General features: G+C 40.6%; 7 protein-coding genes across 7 annotated transcripts; 1 reads left to right on the top strand and 6 right to left on the bottom strand.

The window, feature by feature from the left end:
* Nucleotides 1-282: 282 nt before the first annotated feature.
* On the bottom strand, nucleotides 283-875 carry K441DRAFT_688547 (signal peptidase complex catalytic subunit sec11; the record flags this gene model as incomplete). Its single annotated transcript, XM_067652202.1, has 2 exons — nucleotides 283-520; nucleotides 595-875. The coding sequence occupies 2 exons, from the start codon at nucleotides 873-875 to the stop codon at nucleotides 283-285; spliced, it is 519 nt and encodes a 172-aa protein (XP_067501789.1).
* A 588-nt stretch (nucleotides 876-1,463) lies between these two features.
* On the bottom strand, nucleotides 1,464-2,685 carry K441DRAFT_663556 (uncharacterized protein). The gene has a single exon (XM_067649217.1). It carries the CDS (start codon nucleotides 2,323-2,325, stop codon nucleotides 1,837-1,839), a length of 489 nt encoding a protein of 162 aa, XP_067501788.1. The 5' UTR covers nucleotides 2,326-2,685; the 3' UTR covers nucleotides 1,464-1,836.
* Nucleotides 2,686-3,521: 836 nt separating this feature from the next.
* K441DRAFT_663555 (uncharacterized protein) lies at nucleotides 3,522-4,978 on the top strand. Its single transcript, XM_067649216.1, has one exon. It carries the CDS (start codon nucleotides 3,691-3,693, stop codon nucleotides 4,846-4,848), a length of 1,158 nt encoding a protein of 385 aa, XP_067501787.1. The 5' UTR covers nucleotides 3,522-3,690; the 3' UTR covers nucleotides 4,849-4,978.
* Nucleotides 4,979-7,302: 2,324 nt separating this feature from the next.
* K441DRAFT_663553 (uncharacterized protein) lies at nucleotides 7,303-8,190 on the bottom strand. Its single transcript, XM_067649215.1, has 2 exons — nucleotides 7,642-8,190; nucleotides 7,303-7,583 (listed from the first exon to the last, which is right to left on the bottom strand). The coding sequence occupies exons 1-2, from the start codon at nucleotides 8,143-8,145 to the stop codon at nucleotides 7,431-7,433; spliced, it is 657 nt and encodes a 218-aa protein (XP_067501786.1). The 5' UTR covers nucleotides 8,146-8,190; the 3' UTR covers nucleotides 7,303-7,430.
* Nucleotides 8,191-14,188: 5,998 nt separating this feature from the next.
* Nucleotides 14,189-18,441, bottom strand: K441DRAFT_640492 (uncharacterized protein). Its single transcript, XM_067646618.1, has 4 exons — nucleotides 17,805-18,441; nucleotides 17,562-17,749; nucleotides 16,930-17,478; nucleotides 14,189-16,867 (listed from the first exon to the last, which is right to left on the bottom strand). The coding sequence occupies exons 1-4, from the start codon at nucleotides 18,031-18,033 to the stop codon at nucleotides 14,396-14,398; spliced, it is 3,438 nt and encodes a 1,145-aa protein (XP_067501785.1). The 5' UTR covers nucleotides 18,034-18,441; the 3' UTR covers nucleotides 14,189-14,395.
* Nucleotides 18,442-19,161: 720 nt separating this feature from the next.
* Nucleotides 19,162-20,025, bottom strand: K441DRAFT_189693 (uncharacterized protein). Its single transcript, XM_067640431.1, has 2 exons — nucleotides 19,317-20,025; nucleotides 19,162-19,230 (listed from the first exon to the last, which is right to left on the bottom strand). Exon 1 carries the CDS (start codon nucleotides 19,826-19,828, stop codon nucleotides 19,331-19,333), a length of 498 nt encoding a protein of 165 aa, XP_067501784.1. The 5' UTR covers nucleotides 19,829-20,025; the 3' UTR covers nucleotides 19,162-19,230; nucleotides 19,317-19,330.
* On the bottom strand, nucleotides 19,871-20,596 carry K441DRAFT_663550 (uncharacterized protein). Its single transcript, XM_067649214.1, has one exon. The coding sequence runs from the start codon at nucleotides 20,409-20,411 to the stop codon at nucleotides 20,223-20,225; it is 189 nt and encodes a 62-aa protein (XP_067501783.1). The 5' UTR covers nucleotides 20,412-20,596; the 3' UTR covers nucleotides 19,871-20,222.
* Between the last annotated feature and the right edge of the window lie 2,890 nt (nucleotides 20,597-23,486).

Below are 23,486 nucleotides of genomic sequence, written 5' to 3'. Positions count from 1 at the left end.
CCTGACGCCACAACAATTACTGTGGTATCTGCATGATATATTGTTGGTTCCGCCCTAGGCAGGGGGGACTACGCTAGCCATGTAAAGTAATGAAAAATTGCCCTTTACCACTTTGAACTTAGCGTTATGTTGTCCCAAGACCGCTCGCGATAGCCCTGTAAGTCTAGCCAATTAAGCAAAGAGTAAAAAGCTAGCGAATTAACCCCTGCTTAAGGCGGAACTAACAAAAAATCATACATGGTGAGATCAGAATGGCACTACCGCCACTGCAAATGATCAAAGCTATTGAAAGACCAGTACCAGACCCGAACAGATCCACATCACGCTCTCGACCCATGAATTCTCTCTGAGAAGGATTGTAATCCACCCAACAAAAGGCACGTAGCCCCGCACCGTTCCGATCACGTCAGTACGGTTCAAGTAGGGTCGACCTGGTGGATACAGCTCTGTATCATCCCGGTTGTTATTGTCGCCCTTTGTCAGCAGAAGCTGATGTTGTGGCTGGAAGCTTAGCTCAGGCCTATAAGTGAATTGCTTGTCAGCAGTGCAGGTCTTAGCAGATGTCATCATTTGAGCTAAGTCGTCTGTTGTTACCTTTCACCGATAGTCACGCTCTTGATAACCCGGTGGACCATGGGGAGATTTCTGCCTTCAAACCAACACACTGCGATATCACCTACTTCGATTTTCTCATCTCTGTTCCAAACGAAGAGGATGTCGCCTCGGTTGAACGTCGGTTCCATTGATGCCGATATAACGACGACTAATGGCGAACGAGATCCGGTGATGATACGTAGAGACTCCCATAGCATGAAAACCGAAGAGACAATAAGGCAGTAGGGCATGACTTGCAGTGCAAACCGTCTGGCAGCCATGTCGAAGGTTGGGTGCCACCCAGGGAAAATGCTGCAAGGAACGAGTCAGAAGATGCCGTAGAGCGAGTAGAGAAGTTCTGGTGGTCTGTTCGGGACATAACACAGAGCAACATTTCAAATGAAGGTAATGTGGAAGATATGCAATGGTGTTTGAGCCACAGTGTACTCGCGTGGTACTGGAAAGCGAGAGCAGTGCGCGCCAGGCTGAGAGTGACGCGCCCGATTGGAAGACCTGCGGCCGCAAGGCATGCTGACACCAGCAACAGTAATAGCGCATGGCTTTGGTCGCCCTAGCCAGACCAAAATCATTTGCCATACCGAGCAGGGCAGTCATCACAATTTGGACCACGACCACATGCTGTCGAACTCCGCCGAGCTAGGATAATCTTTCGTGTAGCGTAATGTCAACACTTACAAAATGTGTAAGGGTAAAGACACCTGGTTGTATGGGTCATGCACTTTTCCCATCCCGAATGAGATCAAAGAAAAAATATTAATGAGCTGGCCAAGGAAATCGAAACTGGTCTGCCACAGTAAGCATGGCCACAACCGTATCATAATAGTAACCAAGCAAGACTTCAGTGGGCGTAAGCACACGTGACTTTTGGTAAGCCACTCGCATGAACTGGTTGTGAGCGGGCACAGTGGAAATTGTGTCTGGCTCCATACTGTCTTAAAAACGTTCATCAATTATACCGCAGTTACTGTAAACGAAAGAAGACATCCTGCCAACAATGAATGAGTGACTGGTGAAAGCAAATTTCTCCACACTGCCCCCCCTTGAACAAATAGACTTCCGAACAAATGCACAACGCGCGGAATAACGCAAAGCATCCAACCCGCCTCCTCTTGAAGCACCCAACATGTACTTTCCCTCCTTCCTCCAACAGTAATTGTCCAATAGTCATTTGCTTACACGAGCACAGCTCTAGAACTGCACCGTGCGACGCATCATCATGGCTTAAGAAGCGGTGGGAGGCAACGCCGCCGTCTGGCCCCAAACGCTAATCCCCATGTATCCCACACCCACGGTCGCAATAGCAGGCGCCTTGTAGATGCTGACGGTTGAGCCATCCACCTTCTTAACCTCACCATAAATCGAGCTCAGGGCCCCGATATTCGGACGTGCGTTCCAGCTGTCGAGCTCGGCCATGCATGAGGCGGGAACGTTGTACACCATAGTGAGTTCCTGGCTGGCACCCACTTGGATGTAGGAGCTACTATTGTTTATATTGTTTATGGTGATGTCGAGGAGACAGTTGTCTAAACCACCATCACGTTTTGAAACTCCGCCGTTGTTATTGATGATGTCGGCAGCGGTGGCTGCGGAAAGACCAGCGACAGCAGCACCTCCAATGGCAACTGCAAATGGAAGGACGGGTGCTGGGCAAGGCTGGATCAGAGAGACCAGGGCTGCGGTCGCGGACAAGACAATCGCTGCTGTCTTCATGATGGATATGTGAGGAGATTGCGGCTTTTGGAGGAGAAAGAATATGATTGGCTCTGACTATTAAAGCAGGGTAGATAAGTGAAGGTAAGTAATAAAGATCTTGCAAATTTCTAGATGAATTTGGAAAATAGAAATGTTATTGATCTTATAAGGATCAATAGGCTCTACTCTATCATCATCGTGTACATATTTTGATATCCATCATACGATAGTCTATTTCTAACCAAACATTCTTATTTTTAACCACAGAAGGTCGAGGTCATTTCATTGATACAAGGGGGCTACCTGAGCGGGTTGCTTGCGCTCCCTGCAAGCGCCTCCGTTAGTGCTTATAATTGCCACATCGCCACATGAAAATAGTGCTTATTTAGGATATAAGATACAAGATACAAGGCCCCCTGCCGTTGTTTTATATTATCTAGCTATTCTAGTGGCTTCTGTGGATTTATAATACGCTGTATATGGCTAAAGCAACGCCAGCGCTAGCAGGGAGCGCAAGCAACCCGCTCAGGTAGCCCCCTTGTATAATTAGATGGCCAAAATCTGACTGGGCCGATGAAATTACCTTTCCCCGGTATGTACTCATTGTCTGAGAATCGGTTCCGCGTGATAAGCCATTCTACTGCATACGTGTGATAAAAAAAACTACTGTGCTTACACGTTAAGTGCCCCTGAGCTTTGTGGCTTATGCTTAGCTTATCTTACTCTTTCATTTGGAATAACGTAATCCACCAGCAAGCGGCCCACCCCACCAAGTGGCCCACTCTAAAAACCACCAAAAAAACCAAAAATCGCTCTTTAATATCTTAACAATAGCTTAATAATAAATTATAAAAAATTATAATTAGACGTTTAAACTTACTTTAAGACCTTTATTAAAGTTTTAGAGTAATTAGTTTAGCTATTATTAATATATTAAGATTTATTAAGATTTAGCTCTTAAATTTAAGCTTAATCATTTATATCTTAAGAACTACTTATTAAATTACTTTAAAACTTTAATAAAGGTCTTAAAATGGGTAGAAGAGTCTAATTTTAAATTTTTATAATTTATTATTAAACTGTTGTTAAGATATTAAAGAACGATTTTTGGGTTTTTTGGTGGTTTTTGGAGTGGGCCACTTGGTGGGGTGGGCCGCTTGCTTGTGGATTACGTTAAGTCTCATACCTCTCATCTATAAATAAAAATTACTTTCGATAATTTGAGTTTTCTAGAAAATGTTTCAGTTTATTTAAGCTGACAAGAATCTGGCGCTTCGCAATCACTGTTCACAAGCTGACGTTGAATCTTTGTTTTGTACCTAACTTTGATTCTCTCATTAGAGCTGTATGGTCCAAGATTTCATTCATTTCAATCCCTTCAAGATGTCTGCCTGGCAACCTCTTTCTTACTTCTCTGCTTCTGCATTCCTCAGTTTGGTCGCACTCCAATCTCAACAAACGTATCGTCCATTCCTGCTGATCCTGGTGGTGACTCTTGGGGTTCTCGCATTTAATAGAATCCCAGACTTAACATCGGACCTATCCATTTCCAGCTCAATAGGATTATTTGTGTTCATCTGGCTGCTGCATATCACGTGTGTGCTTTGCGTCGAACAACATGTCTCCTTGTCTTGGACGGCAGCATACAAGATGTTATTCAATCCTAGGAGAATAGTTGATGATAGCCAACGGGACGTCAAAAAGACCAAGGATGATACAGCAGCGGCAGAAAAGAAATCTTCAGATGCTGTTGCGCACACGAAGGCCACGTCGAGTCAAAGCCACTCCAAGTTCCTCGTCAAACAGCTCATCCTCGCTCTAACCCTCTACACCATCCGCCACTTCTACTACAAAAGCTTCACACCATACATCCTCACCAATCTCCTCCAACAACTACCCCACTCCACCCCTTTGTCAACCCTAACAGTCTACATCCGCCGCATCCCTTACATCACATTGCCTGAAACCCTCCTCCGTATCTTCATCGTCATCGACTTCGTCCTCTCAACATACCTCCTCAACAACCTCTTCCACGCCATCTTCTCCATCACTTTCGTCTCCCTCCTCCGGCTCGACTCTCCCACTGACTGGCCCCCTCTCTTCGGCTCCCTATCCACCACATACAGTCTCCGCGCCTTCTGGTCTCGATTCTGGCATCGCCTCGTTGCCAGAACATACCTCTCCTATTCCTCCCTACTGACACTAAAGCTTTTTCGAATCGATCCACGCAGTACTCCAGGCAGACTCCTGGTTGCTTTTTTGATTTTCTTCCTCTCGGGCATGGCGCATGCGGTTGTGACGTGGCGTATTGGTTTCAGGTGCGGGTGGTGGCAGGATTTGTGGTGGTTTTGTGCGAATTTTGCGGGGATTCAGGTTGAGGAGGTCGTGAAGGTGGTGGCGAAGGCGGTTTTAGGAAAGAAGGTTTTGAGGGGGTTGCCAGGGCTGGAGAGGGCTGTGGGGTATGCGTGGACTTGGGGGTTTTTGTTCTGGAGTTTGCCAAAGTTGCAGTATCCAAAGATGATGTGTGGAGTTGGGATGTGAGTAGAGAAGGCCCGGGAAAGTCCAGAATGTAACTGATTTTGATGAATTTGGGATTGATAATGTACAAGTTGACTGCAAATATTGGCATATGTATTTCACTCCCACGAAATGATCTTTACTGTGGTTGCGCCACGATTATTCTTTCGTATCTCTTACAACTTCTGTGGAAGGAAACGAGGAGGGGGGGCGGTGTAGTTATCGGTTCGGGCATAACTATGGTGGGCCATACGCACCAAACCGCCAACCAGCCGAAAACCGAAATTTTAAAACTTCAAATTCTTAGGGGTCGTTCGGTTGCACCTCCGTTACGAATATGGAGGCTCCATATTGTAACGGAACCGGAGCTCAAATGTGAAAATGAGGGTGTTGTTCGGTAGATCTGACGCCGTTTGAATATGGAGCTCCTCCATATCGGTAAGCGCGTCAAATTTGCAAGCTATACTATATACAGTAGTTATAATAAGGTTCTTGGCACCGTTTTAATATGTAGCTTTAAGCTCCCGTTATATATTCCGTTTTAATCTAGAGCTCTCATATACACGCCTAAGTGACGACTTTTCATAATATGGCGACTCCACACACCCCAACCATAATGCTGCTGTCGCATTTACAAGCCGTATATAATATTATTATCTTAACCTTCATAATCACGATGGGCTTGTTTCCAGGGGGCGTTTATACTTAGTATACTAATACATAGCAAGGAACGAGGTGGACGGCGCAGTTGCTCTATAGCTATAAGTAACAACTTATAAATATAACTTATATAAGGCCTAAGGTGTTTAGGAAGCTTCTTAAGTAGTTATAACTATATAGCGACTTAAAGGACATAAAACTTCTATTAGCGGCTAAGAAGCTATTAATATTCCTAGCTATATAACTTAGCTACTATTTATCCTATAGTTTAATCGGTTCTAGCGCCTCTTATACTATTTTAACTAACCCATTTATATCTTTTCTTAGTAGTACGACTACCGCTAATATAAGGTTCGTAATATTATATACTAAAAGTAAATAGATAGCTAATAAGGTTAAAGGCTTATTAAATTATTTAAATAAGTTTTTAGTAGACCTAATTTTTATAGCTTTAATTACTAACGTCTAAAGGCTTTATATTTTAACTAAAAGCCCCTTTAACTGTAGTAGTGGCGGTAATAGTAGTAATAGTATAGCCTTAGGGCCGGCTTACTAACTCCTTATATCCGCCTATAGAAGCGGCTCCTTTAGCTCTATTTATTATAGGATCTAGTAGATATATATCCGCCTAAGTAAGCGCTATAGGCTCTTCTTTTTATATAGCTTTACTATTACCGCCGCTACTACTACCACTACTACTACCACTACTACTACTACTACTACTACTACTACTACTACTACTACTACTACTACTACTACTACTACTACTACTACTACTACTACTACTACTACTACTATTACTACTACTATAGTTAGAGCTATAGTCCTAGCTAGAGCCTAGGTTTAGATCTTCTTTTATATATTATATAGGCCCTTTAGACTGAAGGGCTAAAAAGTCATCCTTTTATAGTAGCGCTAGATTCTAAATAGGGTAGTAAATAGTAGGCTAGCTAGTAGGAAAAGGTTTGATAATACTTCTTATAGCTTAAAGTTATTAAGGAGATTAAGCTAGTTATATAGGCCTAAAAGGTTAGTAAGAAAGCGGCTATATAGTAGGTTAATCTATAGTAGAAATAAATATAGCGCTTACTAGATTAGCTTTATAAACGGCTTTAAGCGGGTAAAAAAGCTTTTAAATAGTTATATATATTATCTATATCTAATTTCTAATAAGATACTAAGGGATTCTATTAAAGCCTTTATCTGTAGTCCCCTAAAAGCTTATTTTAGTACGGTATAAGTTTAATAGGGTGCTTTAGGGCGCTTATATAATAGCGACGCGCAACTTAAAACGCGAATATCTCTATTAACCCGCGGCCGATTCTTACCATTCTGGTACGAGGAGAAAGCGCTTAGTAGGCTCTACGCATAGCGCTTAACGGGTATTAAGAGAGCGCCATCGCTGGCGATCAAAAATCGACTGTGGATATACTATTGATAGTCACAGATGAGAATGCCTCGAAAATCGGCGTCAAACTAGGCGGCCTTTTACCAATTCACGCATTCAACCAGTAATGCCTACGATAAGGTTGCACACGCCTAATTTATATTTCATGCCATTTGTAGATTAAAACATGATCTCTGTCCGCGGTTAGAATATCTATCCTAGAGCAAACGAATTCAATGGACACCAATATATTATAGGGGTTAAACAGGCTACATTAATCTTATAATGTGTCAAAAGGTTTATCTACAATTTCAGGCCCCAAATAATTTGCGATATAGTATAAAGTTTCAGTTTCCAATATTCTTATAAAACTCGCCTACCTTCTTTATGCAATCCTCCTTCCGATACTCCTCACCCGGCCAGCCATGCTCCCTGAGAATAGCTTTCAACCTGTCTTCGTCACTGCCAACATTCCGCGGGCCCTTCGCGAAGTGCACTTCACCGTTTGGATGCGGAATCTTCAAAATGTCAGCGACCTCGCACCCTCAACCAACTACAACTAAGGACGCACTAATTTAAGCTCCGTGAACTCTTCTGTTAATTTTACAAAGAAATCGGGAGTGTTGTACGTAGCATATCCCCTCCATTGCTCGGTGCACTCGCCCCCAAACCTGTCGAGCCTCACAACGGGATGTTCGACGTCATCTATAGCCTACATCGATCAGCTTTCCATGCCATTCACTAGCCTACTACATCACATGAGTACGCACCTCCGATAGATCTGTCTGTTCCGTAGGACCCACCTGAAAATCGCAGATCGTGAACGTTCCCCGCTCGGTATCCACAAATATATAATGACCATTCCTACCCCTCGCATACCCAACCATTAGCGCATGGCTGGGCAGCGTCGTGAGCGACGGATCAGGGTTAACATCATGCGGCCCCGCCCCATCAAACGAACTGTAATCGACTGCTTCCGTTTTCTCATAGATTTGCAGACTGTCCCAGGACGTCGGACGCCGGAGATACGGCATGTGTTTCATTAAGTCGATCACTGCAGCGCTCTTGGGTGGCGAGAAGGTGATATTTCCGGGCCATGACCAGCCGGAGGGTGGGGGATATTTGATTGAGTTGTCGGGGAGGTAGAGACGGGTGAGGAGTTTGTAGTGGTTGGTTATGGCGGATATAACTTCGCCGCGCGAATAGGCGGGCTGTTCATCTTCGCTTGAGTAGGTCTCTTCGTCGTTTTCCATGGATGCTCTCTGGAGAACCATGTGGAAAAGGAGAGCTGATGTCGTGACGGGTTCCGGACTTCTAGCAGGCACCAATGAGCAATTTTAGGCGCTCCTGCCTGGGTTAGCATGCTGCGACACCCTAGCTAGCGTGATTTTATTAGCAAGCCTCACCAAAACGCGTCAAAATTGCGATGCCGATGAAATACCATAGAAGGCCACCACCAAAAACACCTCTATAATTTTTTTTAAGTAAGTTAGGCAAAATGTCGCGATATATAACGTCATGACTGTAGAAGACTTGATCAGCTTGTGCACGGACCCACCTTATGCACGCTTTTCCTTACCAAAAAATACCAATTTATACCTTTTTATACCACCTATAACTTAATTACCTTTATATAAAAAAAAAATTTAAATTTATATATGGCTTATTAAGCACTAAAACTATTAATATTATAAAAATTTTAATTAATAATAATAAAGCTATTATGTGGCTATATTATATGTATTTATATATATATATAATAAATATCTTTTTAATATTTATAAAGATTATTAATTATATATATTTTTACTAGCTTATTTACTTTACAAGGAAAAGAAGGGTAAATAACGACCTAGTATTAACGGTAAGTATTTAGGGCTGCGAAGCAGAACCAGAAACCACTCTTAAGGTCCTAGGAGTCTAGGTAGACGCTAAACTGAACTAGAACGCACATATTCCATAGGCGACTCATAGGGGAGCAGCGGCCTTCGCAGCGGCATTACGAATCGCAGCCTCAACCTAAGGATCCTTATTTAGACGCATACGCCTACTATATACAGCAGTAGTACGACCAGTAATGCTATACGGCGCCTAGATCTAGGGCATAGGACTAAATAGTAAACCACTAGTAAAAAGCTCCCTAGCGCCACTAGAGAAGCTATAAAACTAATACCTATATAGGATTATAGGGGCCTATAAAAGGACACTATATACTATACTAAAACGCGAAGTAGTAGTAGTACTACTAAATATATATATATAGAGTAACTATAGTATATAGTTACCTAGTAGAAAAGGAGATACGCTAAATACTAGAACGTATATAAGGAGCGAGGGCCCTCTAAAGGAGTACTGCGCCTAAGCTAAAAAGCTAAAAAGCCCTTTGCCTATAAGTAATAGAGAGAGAATTTAAAAATATAGGAGCTATTATAATACTAAGTAGAGACCTACGCTACGCTAGTAGAATATTACTACAGCAGTAAAGGCTAGGGGGCTACTAGTATAAGTGGAGATCTACTATATATATTATAAGATAGGTAAATAGTAAATAGAAATAACGCTAAAAGAAGGCGGTGAAAGTATATAGAGTACTCTATAGTTAATACTAACTCTCTCTATATATAAAGGATAGACAAAGATAGAATCTATAGCCGCCTTCCTATTATAAATAGGGGTCCTAAGATTATCTTGCCTATCTCCTCTAAATCTAGAAACTCGTAACTAATACGCCATTAAGTTCAAAGTACTATAATACCCTTAGTATATCCCGCAGAATTCTCGCTAATTCTAGGGTACGCCAACTTTATAATATTTACTTAGTCTATAACCTAGTCTATAACTATATCCTACGGCTCTATTATTGTGGCGCTTTATAGCTATATTACTAGGACCTCTACCTTACTGCGAAATTTAGTAGTTCTAGGGAAAGAGTTTTTTTTTAAAGTAAATTTTACAATATAGGGATTATTTCCCCTATATTATCCTAGATCCTCCTAGTTTTATTATCTAAATGTCTTAATAATTTATTAGCGGGGTTTATCTTTCCTAGCCGATATATAATTTTTAAGTCGTACTATAATAGTACCCTTACCTACCTAGCTTATTGACCGCTTAATACCTTTATAATTATAAAGTATTTTAGGTTATTATAGTCTATAAGGACTTTAATAGAATAATTATTTCCTATATAATAATATTTCCAGTACTTTATTACTGCGACTATTATAAGTAGCTCCTAGTTATATATTATATAACACTATTTTATAGGGGTTATTTTCCTTAACTAAAACGCCACAGGATACTATTTTCCGTCTTTTAACTAAAATATAATTACCCCTAAGGTAAAGCCGGATATATCCGTTTTAAGGTATATATAAAGCCCCTAATAGAAGTATATTAAAATTAGCGCCGATATAAATAAGTTTTTTAATCGGTTTATAGCCTACTTAATAGCTTCCCTAAATATAAAGGGTCCTATCTTTCTACTATTCTTAGATCCCTTTAATAGGTTAATAATTAGGAATACTACTTACGTATAGTAAATAATAAATATTTAATAGAAGTTCGCCATGCCTAAAAAAAACCTATACTTCTCTAAATATTATAGGGTAAGATTATTCCCTAATAGCGTCCACTTAGCTTTTCTCTATTAATACTCTATTAACACCAATAATAAAGCCTAGAAAATTAATACTAGTAGTATAAACCGTATATTATCTTAGGTTTATATAAAGCTTATACTCTCGCAGTCTTTCTAATACTATTCGTATATAGTACATATATACTTTATAGTTATTTAAGTAGACTATAATATTATTAAGGTAGACTATATATATTATGTCTAATAAGCCTAACAATACCTTATTAATATAGGTCTAAAATATTACCAGTGTATTAATAAGCCTAAATAATATTACTAGGTACTTAAAGTGGCCATACTATATTTGGAACGCCGTTTTCTATTTATCGCTAACTTTAATCCGTATTTAATAGTATATATCTTTTTAGATCTAATTATATAAATATTTTTGCGCCTAATAATCTATTAATAAGCTCCTCTATTAAGCGTAGCGGGTAGCAATTCTTTATAGTAATCCTGTTTAGCGCCTAATAGTTAATATAGAGGCGTAGGATTATATTCTTCTTAGGTATTAATAAGATTAGTACCCCTACTAGGCTTATAAAAGGCTAAATCTATCCTTTTTAAAGATTGCCTACTATATATTAATATAATACCGCTAGCTTATTTTCTAACACATTATATAGTAGCCTGAGAAGAGGTTACTTATCCCCTATATCTATCTTATACTTAACCAATATAAGGTTAAGTAAGGTTTATATAGCCTCTTTACTAAAAATCTTCTCTAAGTCTATATATTCCTATAAAATCTCTAGTTTCTTAACTATATATAACCGGACATCTAAAAAGAAGTACTCCGTGTCCCTATTTTTAGAGTTAAGAGTAGTATATATAGTATATGCCTACCCTTCTTCCTATATATAGTTTAAGAAAGTCTTTTAATCTTTAACTATAATACGTAGTTAAACTTCCGGTATTAATATAAGGCTAAAGGCTAATTAATATCTAGATTAACTTATTAAAGCTATAGGTATCCTAAGATAAGGTTATACCCCTTAATTTCTACAGCGCAGAAGCGTATCTCCTACATATTCTATAAACTATTATAGTCCTAGCTAGCCACAGAAAAAGTCTATTCCCTATAGTATAGAATCTAGTAGCCTTTAATACTTTGTATAGTACGCATCTATAAGCCGCTTAGGTCCAAATCTAATTCTTTTACTAGTAATTAAAAAACAAACCCTATAGTTGCGCCGCTATCTATAAGGTAGTCTTATATTACCTATTTATTATTAACTTAAATAAAGATAGAAATAACTATACGGTAGCTTACTCCCTCCTTCTCTTACTAGCCTAATATAAGGGAGTAAAGATCTACTAGGCTCTCTCTTTTCCTGGCTAAGTTAACTCTTACTTCTTCTCTAGGTAGTAATATTTCTTATAGCCTTCCTTATAGCAGTTTAAATAGATAAATAGCTTTTCCTACCTATTTAGATCGGGTTTCTAACTATTATTATTCTATGGTTAACTAGCGTTACTCTAGGGCTATAAAGCCTACTCACGTTATCGTTTTATAGAGTAATTTAGTTAGGATCTACCCCTATTATTAAAGCTAGGTCTAGTTCTACGTTCTTTATTATTAGCATCTCGTTCCTTCTACTTCTCTAGATAGTCTCTTTTAGTATTCTTAATCTAAGTAGCTTTAAATATAAGCTTTTCTTAAAAGGTAGAAATTTCGCCCTTCTCCTATATAGCCAGTTAAATCTTAGGTTATAGCTTAGTAAGTAACTAGTAAAGTTATATAGCGTTATCCTATAGATCTAAGTAGGGTATATTATCTTCTACTTCTTCTAGGTAGTTTATAAACTAGACTATACTCTAGCCTTCTTACTATTTAGTGTTATAGTATTACTAGTTATAATCCATCCCTTAATTAGTAGGGTCTTAGACTTAATTAACTAACTAGAACTTAAATTCGCTAAATTTAAGGGGTATAGTAAGTTTCTTCTTATAGCGTATCTATAAACTCTTAATAGTACTACGTAGAAAGGTAGAAGCAATTAGTATCTAATTATACTTATTAAAGTAACGTTTTGGATTTAGTTAAAATATAGTTTTATATTAATAGATAAGATAATTATAGTTCCGGAGACTATCACCCTTATATCTATTAGGGTCCTTTATACAAAATATAGGTTTTTTTTAATACTATAGCGTAGTATAGTATTACCCCTTTAAGTCCGCTTTATATATAGGGTATCTATACTTCTTCTATTTGTCCTTACAATTATTCTTAGTAGTCTTAATATACTTACCTTAATTACATCTCTAACTCCTTTATTTTTTATAGGGTCTCGTATAGTAACCGCTCTAATAACTCCCTAGTAGTAATCGTTTCTAAGGATCTTATAAGGTTAGATGGACTAGCCATAGCTTCCTAATCTTCTCTTTTATAAGTAGAGGGGATATGCTCCTTTAGGGAGACTCTATTAGATTTTTATAATAAGGGCATTATTTTAGAGGGCAAGGTAGTATAGTCCGTTATTATTAATTAATAGCTATACGTTCCTTCCGTAACAGATTATAAGCGATTAAAATTATAAAAGGCTAGTTTAACTAGAACGTATAATTATCTAATTGGTAGTATAGTATAAGAGTTATAGATAAGTATAAGGTAAGTTAAAGGTAGAATAGGCTTTATATATTAAAGAATAAATACTTTTTAACCTCTTCTATTTAGAGACTAATTACTAGCTCTTCTCTAGAGGAGAACTAGCTCCCTTTATAAACCTCCTAAAATACTAATAAAACTCTTTACCCCTTATCTACCTAACCATATCTTCTAGGACATTAGTAGGATATTAGTAAAACCTTTATCTGTCTTATCTAATATATACCTCTTAGAGGAGCCTGTTATAAAGAAGGAGGTCTTTAATATTAATATATCGCTATTTAAATCCGGTTTAAATCTAATCGCTTCGTAATATAGGCGCCTTTATAAAATAGTCCTAGATTTAAGAACGGCTAAATATTAGTAAAGCGTGTATAAAAGAACTTATAGCTTAACGGAAGGTAATATTTTATAGAATTATTTAATTAATATAGGCCTAAATATAGCTAGCTACCTAGAACGGCTAGCGTTTATAACTACTAGCGAAAGTAAAAGCTTCTACAACTAGTAGTTATATTATACTAGTATAACTTTTACGTTAATAATAAGGCTATACTTTAATTTTAAATAGCGGTTAATATAATTATTGCCGTTAATTATAAGTAAAGCACCTAATATTTAAGCTAGAGCCTTTTTTTATACCTAAAAGACCGTTCTAAAAAAGGTCTACTCTGTACTTCTATACTAGTAACTTAGTATTTGTATTTACTAGTAAGATTAATTAGATCTTAGCGAAAGATCTAAATATCCTTAACTTCTACTAAAAGCTTTAACTTACTAGATCTTACCGCCAAGACAGCGGGCTGTCAGCTAGCTGTAGCCTTATAGCTGACTGACTGTCACAACTCTATAAGCTTGCTGACTCTTGGACACACTGATTTCATATCACGCTTCTACATAGTCTCTACACCTCTATTTATGCCTTTGGATCATACTATGGTACCCGGCCGAAGTTTTGTACATTGTCAATTCGCTTGCAGGGGGCCCTACTAACGCCACTCGATAAAAATACACCAATCAATATACTAGTTCGTATAGTAAACAATATATCTTTAAAGGCAGTAGTCGCTGCGCAAGGCGGGTTTACCAGGTTCTGATTCGTAATTGAATAGATTTCAAGCCTATTTGGCCCCTGAAAGCGCATTGACAATGTACAAAACTTCGGCCGGGTACCATAGTACACTTTGATAGCCTAGAGTTACACATCAAAAAACCGAACCTCCCCTACATCAGCTTCCTGTCCCATATACTTCAATACCCAATAAGCAAACCATCACCACCCAGCCGTCACGACGGGGGGTTCTAGACTCACACCAAGCCTCTTACCCGCCGGTTGAGCCCATCTCTTTTCTGGCACCGCCGTCGGAACGACATTGTCATTCCTCTCCGGCATCATCCCCTTCTTCTCTATCACGGCGGGAATAATCGCTGCAATTTCATCCTCGCTCAACATCCTCTTCTCGTTAGTGCAATCCGCGCTCATGCACTGGATGATCTCTATCTCTCCATCCGCAAGCCTTCGCGAAATATTCGCACTTCGAACACCAAATCCATCATCCAGAATCTCAAACTCACGCTCGCTCAAAAGACCTCCACGTCTGGCTCTCTTGTTTGGCTTAATAGCGCCCGAGACATAGTTGGCTGGCGGGTCCTTTGCGTACAGTACCTTCTGCTGCGCACGAGAGGTTTGCTGTTGCGGAGATCCAGCCGTCGTGTACCAATTATCATCCGTCAGGAGATTGTATCCCGGATCAGAAGTCGCAATAGCTTTCGGCCAACAAGGATTTTCGCTCAAGAACCAATCATTAGTAGCATTAGGCTTAGGCTTCCCATCCCAATCGAAACCCAGCTCAAACACGGCTCTCGTGTACTTCGCTTCGTAGTATGTGATAGTAGTCGTCTTTCCATCGTTGCCTTTCACACTCTTCTCGTTAGGGTTAGGCTGCAAGTCAACAAGGTCCTCATTAATCACATCAACCTTATCGTCCTTCTTCCTTCGTTTGAGTTGGCCATTCCCTTTACCTCCGTCTCTATTAGCGCAAAACTGAGTCCAAATTTTGCCGCCTGCGTTGTTGTCCGCCTCTGGAAGCCAGCGGATGATCTGCGGATTTTTGTTCTGCTTGTTGGCTGTCGTATCAGCAGGCATAAAGTAGGCAGGCGGGTACTCGTCTCGCTGACATTTGACAACGCCATTGGCACTAGTCATCGCCACAGGCAGGTAATCTCTCCACGCGTTCTTAGGATGTTGATTTTCCCATATTTGCGTAGCGTAGCCGTCGTGTCGCTCCTGGCTGTCGCTGCAGGTAAAGTGATCCCAGCCTCTGTCCGAATTGTTATCAATGACCGAGTAGTAGTGGTAGCAGGCCTGTCCTGCTTTAGCCACCGAGCAGGTCTCAGTGAAGGTCTTGAGAACAGGGACGGACTTGGTGATTGAGGTGATGCGTAGTGTGTCTTGAGCTGAATTGCACCTCTTCCGGGTGGTCGCTCGCTTTGCATTCTTGGCCGGCGAGTCCCGCTCTAGTATGCAGGGCTCCTCCTCGTCGCTGGCAGTTGTGGTTGTTGTGAATAAAGTGGAAATTGTTGATGACTCCTTAGTCGTAGTTGGTTCGTTCATTGTTAATGGCTTGGTTGTCGTCTTGGGTTGATCACTGGATCTCGGAGAATCGCTCTCGCCAGAAGAGGATGCAGTGGCGTTGCTCCTAGGCGTGCCAGAAGCAGGTTTGGAAGTTGCGACATGCGTGCTGGATACATTGCTGAAGCGTACACCGCTAGAGGAAACGGAGCCCGAGGAGAGTGGTAGTGAACCAGAAGAGGGTCGTGTTGAGTCTGCGGAAGCCGTATCTGACTTTGAAGGCACAATGGTCGAAGTAGTAATCGTGACCTCGGTAACGGTCGGCTTTGAGGACACCGGCAGGCTGTGGGATCCGGAGTGACTGCTTTCAGCGGCCGAGCTTCCCCCTTTAGATACACTATGCTTCGATGAGGACTTGGATGCGTTGGAAGTATGACTTGACTTATCGGTGGGTCTAGGGGTGTTCGTAGTCTCAGGGGGTTTCGTTGATTTCGTTTTGGTCGGCGTCGTGAGTTTTGGGTTTGTCGGGCGACGCTTTTTACTTGTGGGCGTAACAGGCTTCAGTGTCTCTTCTGGAGCCGAGGTCTTTGGATGAGCACTTGGCTTCTTGCTGGTAGCCTTTTTGGTCTTGCTCTTCGGCTTCTTGGTCTTCCTGGGGGGTGGCTTTCCTTCCCCACCACCGGTAGCAGCATTATCTGGACCGAAGGGATAACATTTGTCAATGAGCGTACCTAATGTCTTGTCAAATAATGTATGGGTCCAGAACGGAGAGTCGTCGTCTAGGGAGGCCGAAGCATATAGCTCGGCGCCAACATCGGCCTGAAGATCCACACCCAAGGTCTTCTTGGTGCCGCAGACTCCCTTGCTGTCGGCCAGAGCGGAAAAGTCAGCGCGAATATAGGGCATCTTCATGTCCAAGCCAACGGAGAAGCCGTTACTCAAGCCTTTCGCGGTCACCTCAATACCTGCCTGTGCGTAGGCTTCCGCAGAGCCTTCAACCTTTGCACTGAGAGATGGAGGGATCTTGGAAAACTCAGGTACCCAGCCGGAAATGTCATTGTCGCCCTTCCCAAAAAGGTTGACTTTCAAGGTAGACGTATTCGGAATAGACATTCTCGCCCCCATAGAAGCCTGCGCTGTCCCTGTCCATTCGTCAATCTCGAATCCGAGATCCTGCAGAGCAAGTCAGCTAAGGTTGCTTCGTTAGCAATATTCTTAGAGTAACTAATACGTACCACAGTCAGAAAGACGCCGAGCTTGAAAAAGCCGCCGACATTGAATCCCGTAAGTGGAACGCTCACAACATTAACATCGCCCGGGCTATAGGCACTTGCCAGTTTTCCATCCAAGTGCAAGGACAGTTCGATAGCCGCTGCAATGTTCCGAGGCGTAATTTTCATGGAAGCGCCGACAGGTACCTTCATAAATGTCTCCAAGTCGAGATCAACATTGACTGAACCTTCGATACCGCACGGGCTACAGGAAACCCCAATATCGAGACCCTTTGTATTCACGTCGAACAGTTGTTGACTGAAATCATGGGCCAAGCTAAGAGTTTTGCCATCTCTTTTAGCCAGAGCAGGACTGCCTGGAGGGAGTGGTTCATTTGTGATCTTGAAGCTGTAGGTCACGGCGATATCTTCCCAGGTCTTCAATACTGCCTTCATGAGAACCTTATTGTTTACTTCATCAAAGTCCAAGTCAGATACGAGAAACGGCTGTCGGCGCGACTCGGGCGCACAAGCCTCAGCACTTGCGATAAGAACAAAAGTGAAGTTATCATCCTATGTGAAGGTTAGAATCTTCGCTCCTTCCGCGTGGCCCGAAGTATACAACGGTATGTATTTGAAGTATTGGAAGTACTAACCGAGTTAACCCAATCCCAGACTTGGTGAGCATATGCGAATGATTTCTCATCCTTGAATTCGAGGTAAAGGTCGGGAGCAGAACAGTCAATCGACTTCACAAGGCCAGCAAAGTCATCCATGTCAACGATTGCCTCGTAATCTTGTGAAAAGTCGAGCGTCAAATTGGCGATCATCATGGTAGAAGTGGCTTCATAGATCATCAGCACGTGTTTGGTAATTTGGACAAGGGGGGTTTATGCTACCTTGCGCTCCCCATAGAAAGATGCCAAAATTTTGTAGATCCAATCCGCCATAGCCATCGCCTGGATCCTCCATTCTCTTTTTGAACGAGGTCGTCTCCCCATGCTTGTTAAGCGGTAGGAGTTCAATTTCGGGGACGTCGATTGCTAGCGAAAAAGTAGAGAAGAAAGACAGAATAAATAGAAAGAACGACAGAGTAAAGATTGACAAGCGTGCCATAGCGAAAGTCATGTCCTCGTGCGGAGGGAGAATCTCTTCAACTGGTCACCAACGAAGGATGGAGCATGACGGAAGAACAACGGCGATACGTGATATGCACGAGGCTATATGTAACATTGATGGACATTAGATTGGTAGCCCCCTCTTGCTCGGTAGATCTATGTAAATATAGAATGCGATATATGCAAAACTTCAGCATCTGAACAATGCATTCGGCATGGATTGCGGGGGCGGAAAGGCGTACCTGCAGCCTGACCAGAGCTTTTCATGTTTGAGTAGCCCGGAAGAGGTCCCGTATTCCGCCGTGCTGTTATACAGAATTTTATTGAAAGGGTCATGCAGTGTTCTAGGGGAGTCGTCTCATTAGGCAAATCCAAGGTAATGTCTCGTAATCTTTCTCTAGAGAATGGAACAAGAGCGGGGCCAATGGCGGTGACAAGGATAAAAACGAAGCACGAAATGATGATGGGGGCTCCGCCGAAATGCCAAGCCTGCCAAGATATACGCCAAGATAAACGAATAAAAATACCCCCGTGTTAATTTCCCTGTCGAAAGTTATTGTGGACGGTGCACTTGACTAGTGATTACCGAAATTGCTGTGTGTTGCGCACGCACACAGGGGGCTGTACCTGCTGCTAACTGCATGTGAATAAGCTTATTACTAGGCAGAGCTAAGCAAAGCAGTGCGAGAACGTGAGATGTGCTGTGTACCATTTTTGAAGTTTTAGCTGTTTCACATTAGATGAAAACTAGGAAATGTACATCTGCATACAAATCGAGGAACACGGCGGAGATGTTCTTGGTTCACACTCTTCGTAGAAGCTTTTGCTACGGCCCGGTCCTTTGACGACGTCTAACTCTATCTCGGTCCGTACTCGCGGCCATTCCGGATTCTAAAACGCTCCCCGCATTTTCGCCGCCAATCTTATCTAATTAATCTTGCGAGTCAACTCGCTATCGAGGAAGTTGGTTATGTCCTGCTTGTGTCCTTCCTGTCCTTCCAGGACCAGACCCAAGCCTTTCCGGATCGTGATGTGCGGGTAGTGCCTGCTTGAAAAGCAGACTTGGAACTAATACCGGCTGATGCAGCGAGTTCGCCAACATGTTCAAAGAATGATATTAAGTCCTAAATCTGACTTTCCTTGTATTTATCCAAGGCGTTAATGAAACATACTACGGAAGCCTCTCTAAGGCGTTTTGTAGCTTGTTCTAACAGTATCTTTAGTGATTTGACACTCCATTGGCGGTATATGCTGATTCTTGACGATGAGAGACCGAGCGAATCGAAGACGTACCGAAACGCTGGAAGTTATTCGAGGAGTTGCAGTAGCAGCGACTGATATGTCCCGATTATAGACTTCTCTAAATCCTCGCCCCGCGCATTAAAGAATGAAATAACTATCCCGTCCTTTATCGTCTCGCGGGCATTAGTCAGAGCAAACTTTATTAATGTTAACTTTCCTGTTCTAGGCTTCCCTTTAATCCACAAGAAGCCGTGGTATTCGCCTAGTTTAGTGCCATCGAACCAGTTGGGGTATTCGGACCCTTTCAACAGCCATTTACATGTCCTGGCGTGGGCGTTCTTGATAGTCATCTGGCGCGCATTGATTTGACTAAATCTTAACGAGTCCAACAGCGTCCACGTTTGGTCTTCATTCAAAGACTCTTTAATCTCCTTCTGAAGCCGAACCAACGCTTTTTTCCGCCCTTCGCCGTATATAAGCGGCATATGGACGTCGAAAAGGCCCAGCTGAGAGAATACCGCGTCTTCTTCGCATTTTGTCTCGCGTTTTGCTACCCAAGACATGCGCTTATTTATACTAAAATAAGATAAAGGACTTCCTCGAAGGGCTTAGATGGCAATTCCAGTTAGCTTATGGAGAGTTTATTCTAGTGATTGCTTATCACCAAGCCGCTTTTTATCCTTAGAGAAGAATTTAACTAGTGTTGGGGCAATAAGCTCTTAAAGTGTCCAGCTACGAGTAAACCATTTGCTTTTCTGAATGCTGGTTTCTATCTCTGAGAGAACTCGTCATCTCTAACCAAACCATTAACTGAAACGTTAGACAAGTACACGTAGCATCTTGCCGCATCCTAATACCAGCGAAATATGGAGTTAATTACCTCTAAAGCTCTGCGCTGCTTAACTTGGTAATGCAGCAAGTGTCAACCTAGAAATATTACAAGCCGTCCTTAGCAGCTCACTTTCCGCAAAAAAGGATTTTGTTATAGCCAGTTGTGCCCTTGCCTATGCCCTTTACTAGGTCTTTGAAGGCAACTTCTTCGTCATCCGCTCCACAGGTATGCAAAAGAATAGCATAGCGGAGGTTTTTATTGCCAACAATCTCGGTTAAGCTGAACTCGTTATCTTCAAGTCGTAAAAGACGCATGACGAGAGGATTGTCGGAGAGCTTCTGGGTAAGGAAATCGTTAAAATAGATATAGGTAAGATGTGCTCGTATCGAGCAATCAAAAAACTACAATTGTCCTAGTTGGTAGACTCAAGGCAGAACACTTAAAGAGATGAGTGGTGATGATGAGGGGCAGAGGGGCAGTGCAAGGTGGCTGAGCTTCAATGATTAATATCGTGTAAGCGAGAGGTATCGGAGGTCCGGGTTAGGCTTAGCATAACCTTAGGTTACGCACACCCCCTAAGGTCCGCGATATATCGTCCAAATATTACCCCCCCTTTTGGTGGTGGCCCCTACTTTTTAGACGCGTTTTTAAGGCCTAGGTTAGTACTGGGTTAGTATAAAGGACCTTATCGCGCGCCTTTAACCTTATCGTCACCTTAATAATCTATTTTTTAACCCTCTTCCTATTCTTACGCCTATACTAGCTCCTAGCTTACGCGGGGCTTCTAATTTTATATAGAACGGCCTACTATAATTCTAATTCTATAATATAGAGCTCTCTTCTTCTCCTCCTCTATTAATATTTACGTATTTAGTGGCTTTATTTACCTATGCCCGCGCTATACTTATACGTCTTCTCCCTAACCTCTTACGGAGATAAAGTCTTTTAAGAATCTTCTTACCCTATAGTCTACTTTGTAGTTAAAGGAAGCCCCCCTAGTCTCTTTCTCTCTCTTCTTTTATAGCCTTTAGAACAAATTTAAGGCCTAGACGGCACGGCTATATAATATTTATAAGGCCTAGCGCTTAAAGAATACTATAAGGGCGTATAAGCTAAAGTAGATATTACGGCGCTGGTGGAAACTAATAGATATTGGTAGAAACTAGTAGATTGTGGCTAATAGATATCGGTGGATTATAGCAGATAGTCGTAAACAGTTATAGATAGTCGTAGATAGTTTTATATAGTTTTAAATAATTGCCGTTACGTAACCAAAGGATTGTTTATAACATTAAGCGGCGCTACCCTTTATCTCCTTTTCTTTCTTTAGCTTTAGATCCTTATTTATAAACTACTAATTATATAGGCTTACACGTCCCTCTTGCTGTGTTTATGCCTTAATTAACTAAGTCGCTAATATGATTTAAAGCTTATCTACTCTTCGTTCTAAAAAGGAATTTAAAAAAATATCTATAGATTATAAATAAAAATAGAACATAGAAGTAGACCTAAAGACTATTACTAAAACTAAAAGAATAGAATAGAACTAGAAGAATAAAAAATAATAATAAGATTTATAAAACACGCATAGACTTAAACCCCTACAAAATCCTACTAGAAGTTGCCCTAATAACTATACCACTATACTAAAAAATACAGCAGCTGGTAAAGTAGGTGTAGGACCCTTAAATACCTCTAATAGTGAAATAGCAACTAACTTAAACTCTTAGGTGGAGCTTATAGCAGCTAATACTAAAATTAAATAACTCTAAGAGCTACTTAAAGCTAGAGAACCCCCTATATCTAGTAAGGAGTTATTAAATACCTAAAGACTTACTATAGTCCTTAAGGCTCTAGCCTAGTATATAGTATTAGTATTATTGCGGTCCGCAAAGGTTATAAACCCCCTATTACTTACTAACGGAACTAATTCTACATTTAATAATTAGAAGCTTTAATTATAAGATAAGCTTAAAGTTAATATAGACTACTTCCCTACTACTTGGGCTAAAATGGCTTATATCTTTAGCCGTACTAGCGGGGACGTATAGACGCACTTACGTCTGTAATACGTATAGGACTTAGCAAATCCCTTCCTCTCTAAAGAAGAGATAATTATTTACCTCTCTTCTATTTATAAGGACCCCTTTAAAGTATAAAACACCTAACTTAATTATAAAAGTCTAAATATAAAAACAATAGAGACCTTTTTAGCCTTTTAGACCCACTTTCTATACCTAGCTAGCTAGGCTTAAATTCCCTAGGAAGATCTAATACTAGACCTATAGAGAGCTATACTGCTAGTTTTTACTATTATATAGACGCTAAAGGAACTTACGGACTAGTGCTTAGTTATTAACTAAGGCCTTCGCCAAATTAAGGTATACGCTAAACAGTATAAAGCCAGAAACCCTTTAAATTAGATTATAAGTAATATAAAAACGGCCTATAATGCTCTAGTACGATTAGCAACCCCTACTATACTACCTATATAGCCCGTCGCTAATTTAGCAGCTAGCTGTACGGCTAGTCCTACTATAGGTCTAGCGAATACTTAGCCTATATATAGCAACCCCCATATATAGGCCCTTAATAATTAAAGAGCTTACTTCTTTTATGGTTAGAAAGGCTACTATATAAAGGATTATTTAATAAATATAAAAGCGGACGAGGTTTTATTAATCTAGGAGGATAGTATAAAGTTAGAAAAAGAGGAACCCTAGAGAAAGACTTCTCTCTAGGGTTAAAAGGGATTAATATATTAGATATTAATCTAGGTTGGCTAGTTAGTAGAAGAAGCTGCACTATCCCTTATAATTTATTTCGTAATAGATACTAAGTTTTAATCTTTACTTTAGCTAACTTTAAAGTAAATACCTTTGCCTTAATAGATACCTAGTGTACTATAAAGCTAGCTAACTTTTTAAATATACCTATTAAAGAACTGCCTAAACTAATTCCTATTTATGGGTATAACGGGCGGATAGGGCTACCTATTACAACTATCTTACGAATTTACCTCTGTGTTAACGGATAAAGGTAGTATAATATCCCCTTCCTTATTACGGACCTAGGTAGCTATAATATAATTTTAGGGCGAAAATAGCTAGCCTATTTAGGCTTATAGCTTAATATATAAAGTAGACGGCTTATCTAGCCCAAAACCCTACCCCTAACCCCTTCCTTTATAAAAGAAATTAGCATTATAATAGAAAACCTTATATAGCCCTAGATTAATACTATTTATTAGGCCGATGCTATTTATAGGGACTAGGCCTTTAAGAAAGATATATAGCTTAATTTATAACGGATTTATATACTACGTCGCCCCTAGACTACTTATATTATGCCACCTGTATTAAAGACCTAGGAAGTTAATAATAACCTAA

Source organism: Cenococcum geophilum (assembly GCF_001692895.1).
Source record: "Cenococcum geophilum 1.58 unplaced genomic scaffold K441scaffold_33, whole genome shotgun sequence".
NCBI lineage: Eukaryota > Fungi > Ascomycota > Dothideomycetes > Gloniales > Gloniaceae > Cenococcum > Cenococcum geophilum.
This window is presented reverse-complemented; position numbering and strand designations above follow the sequence as displayed.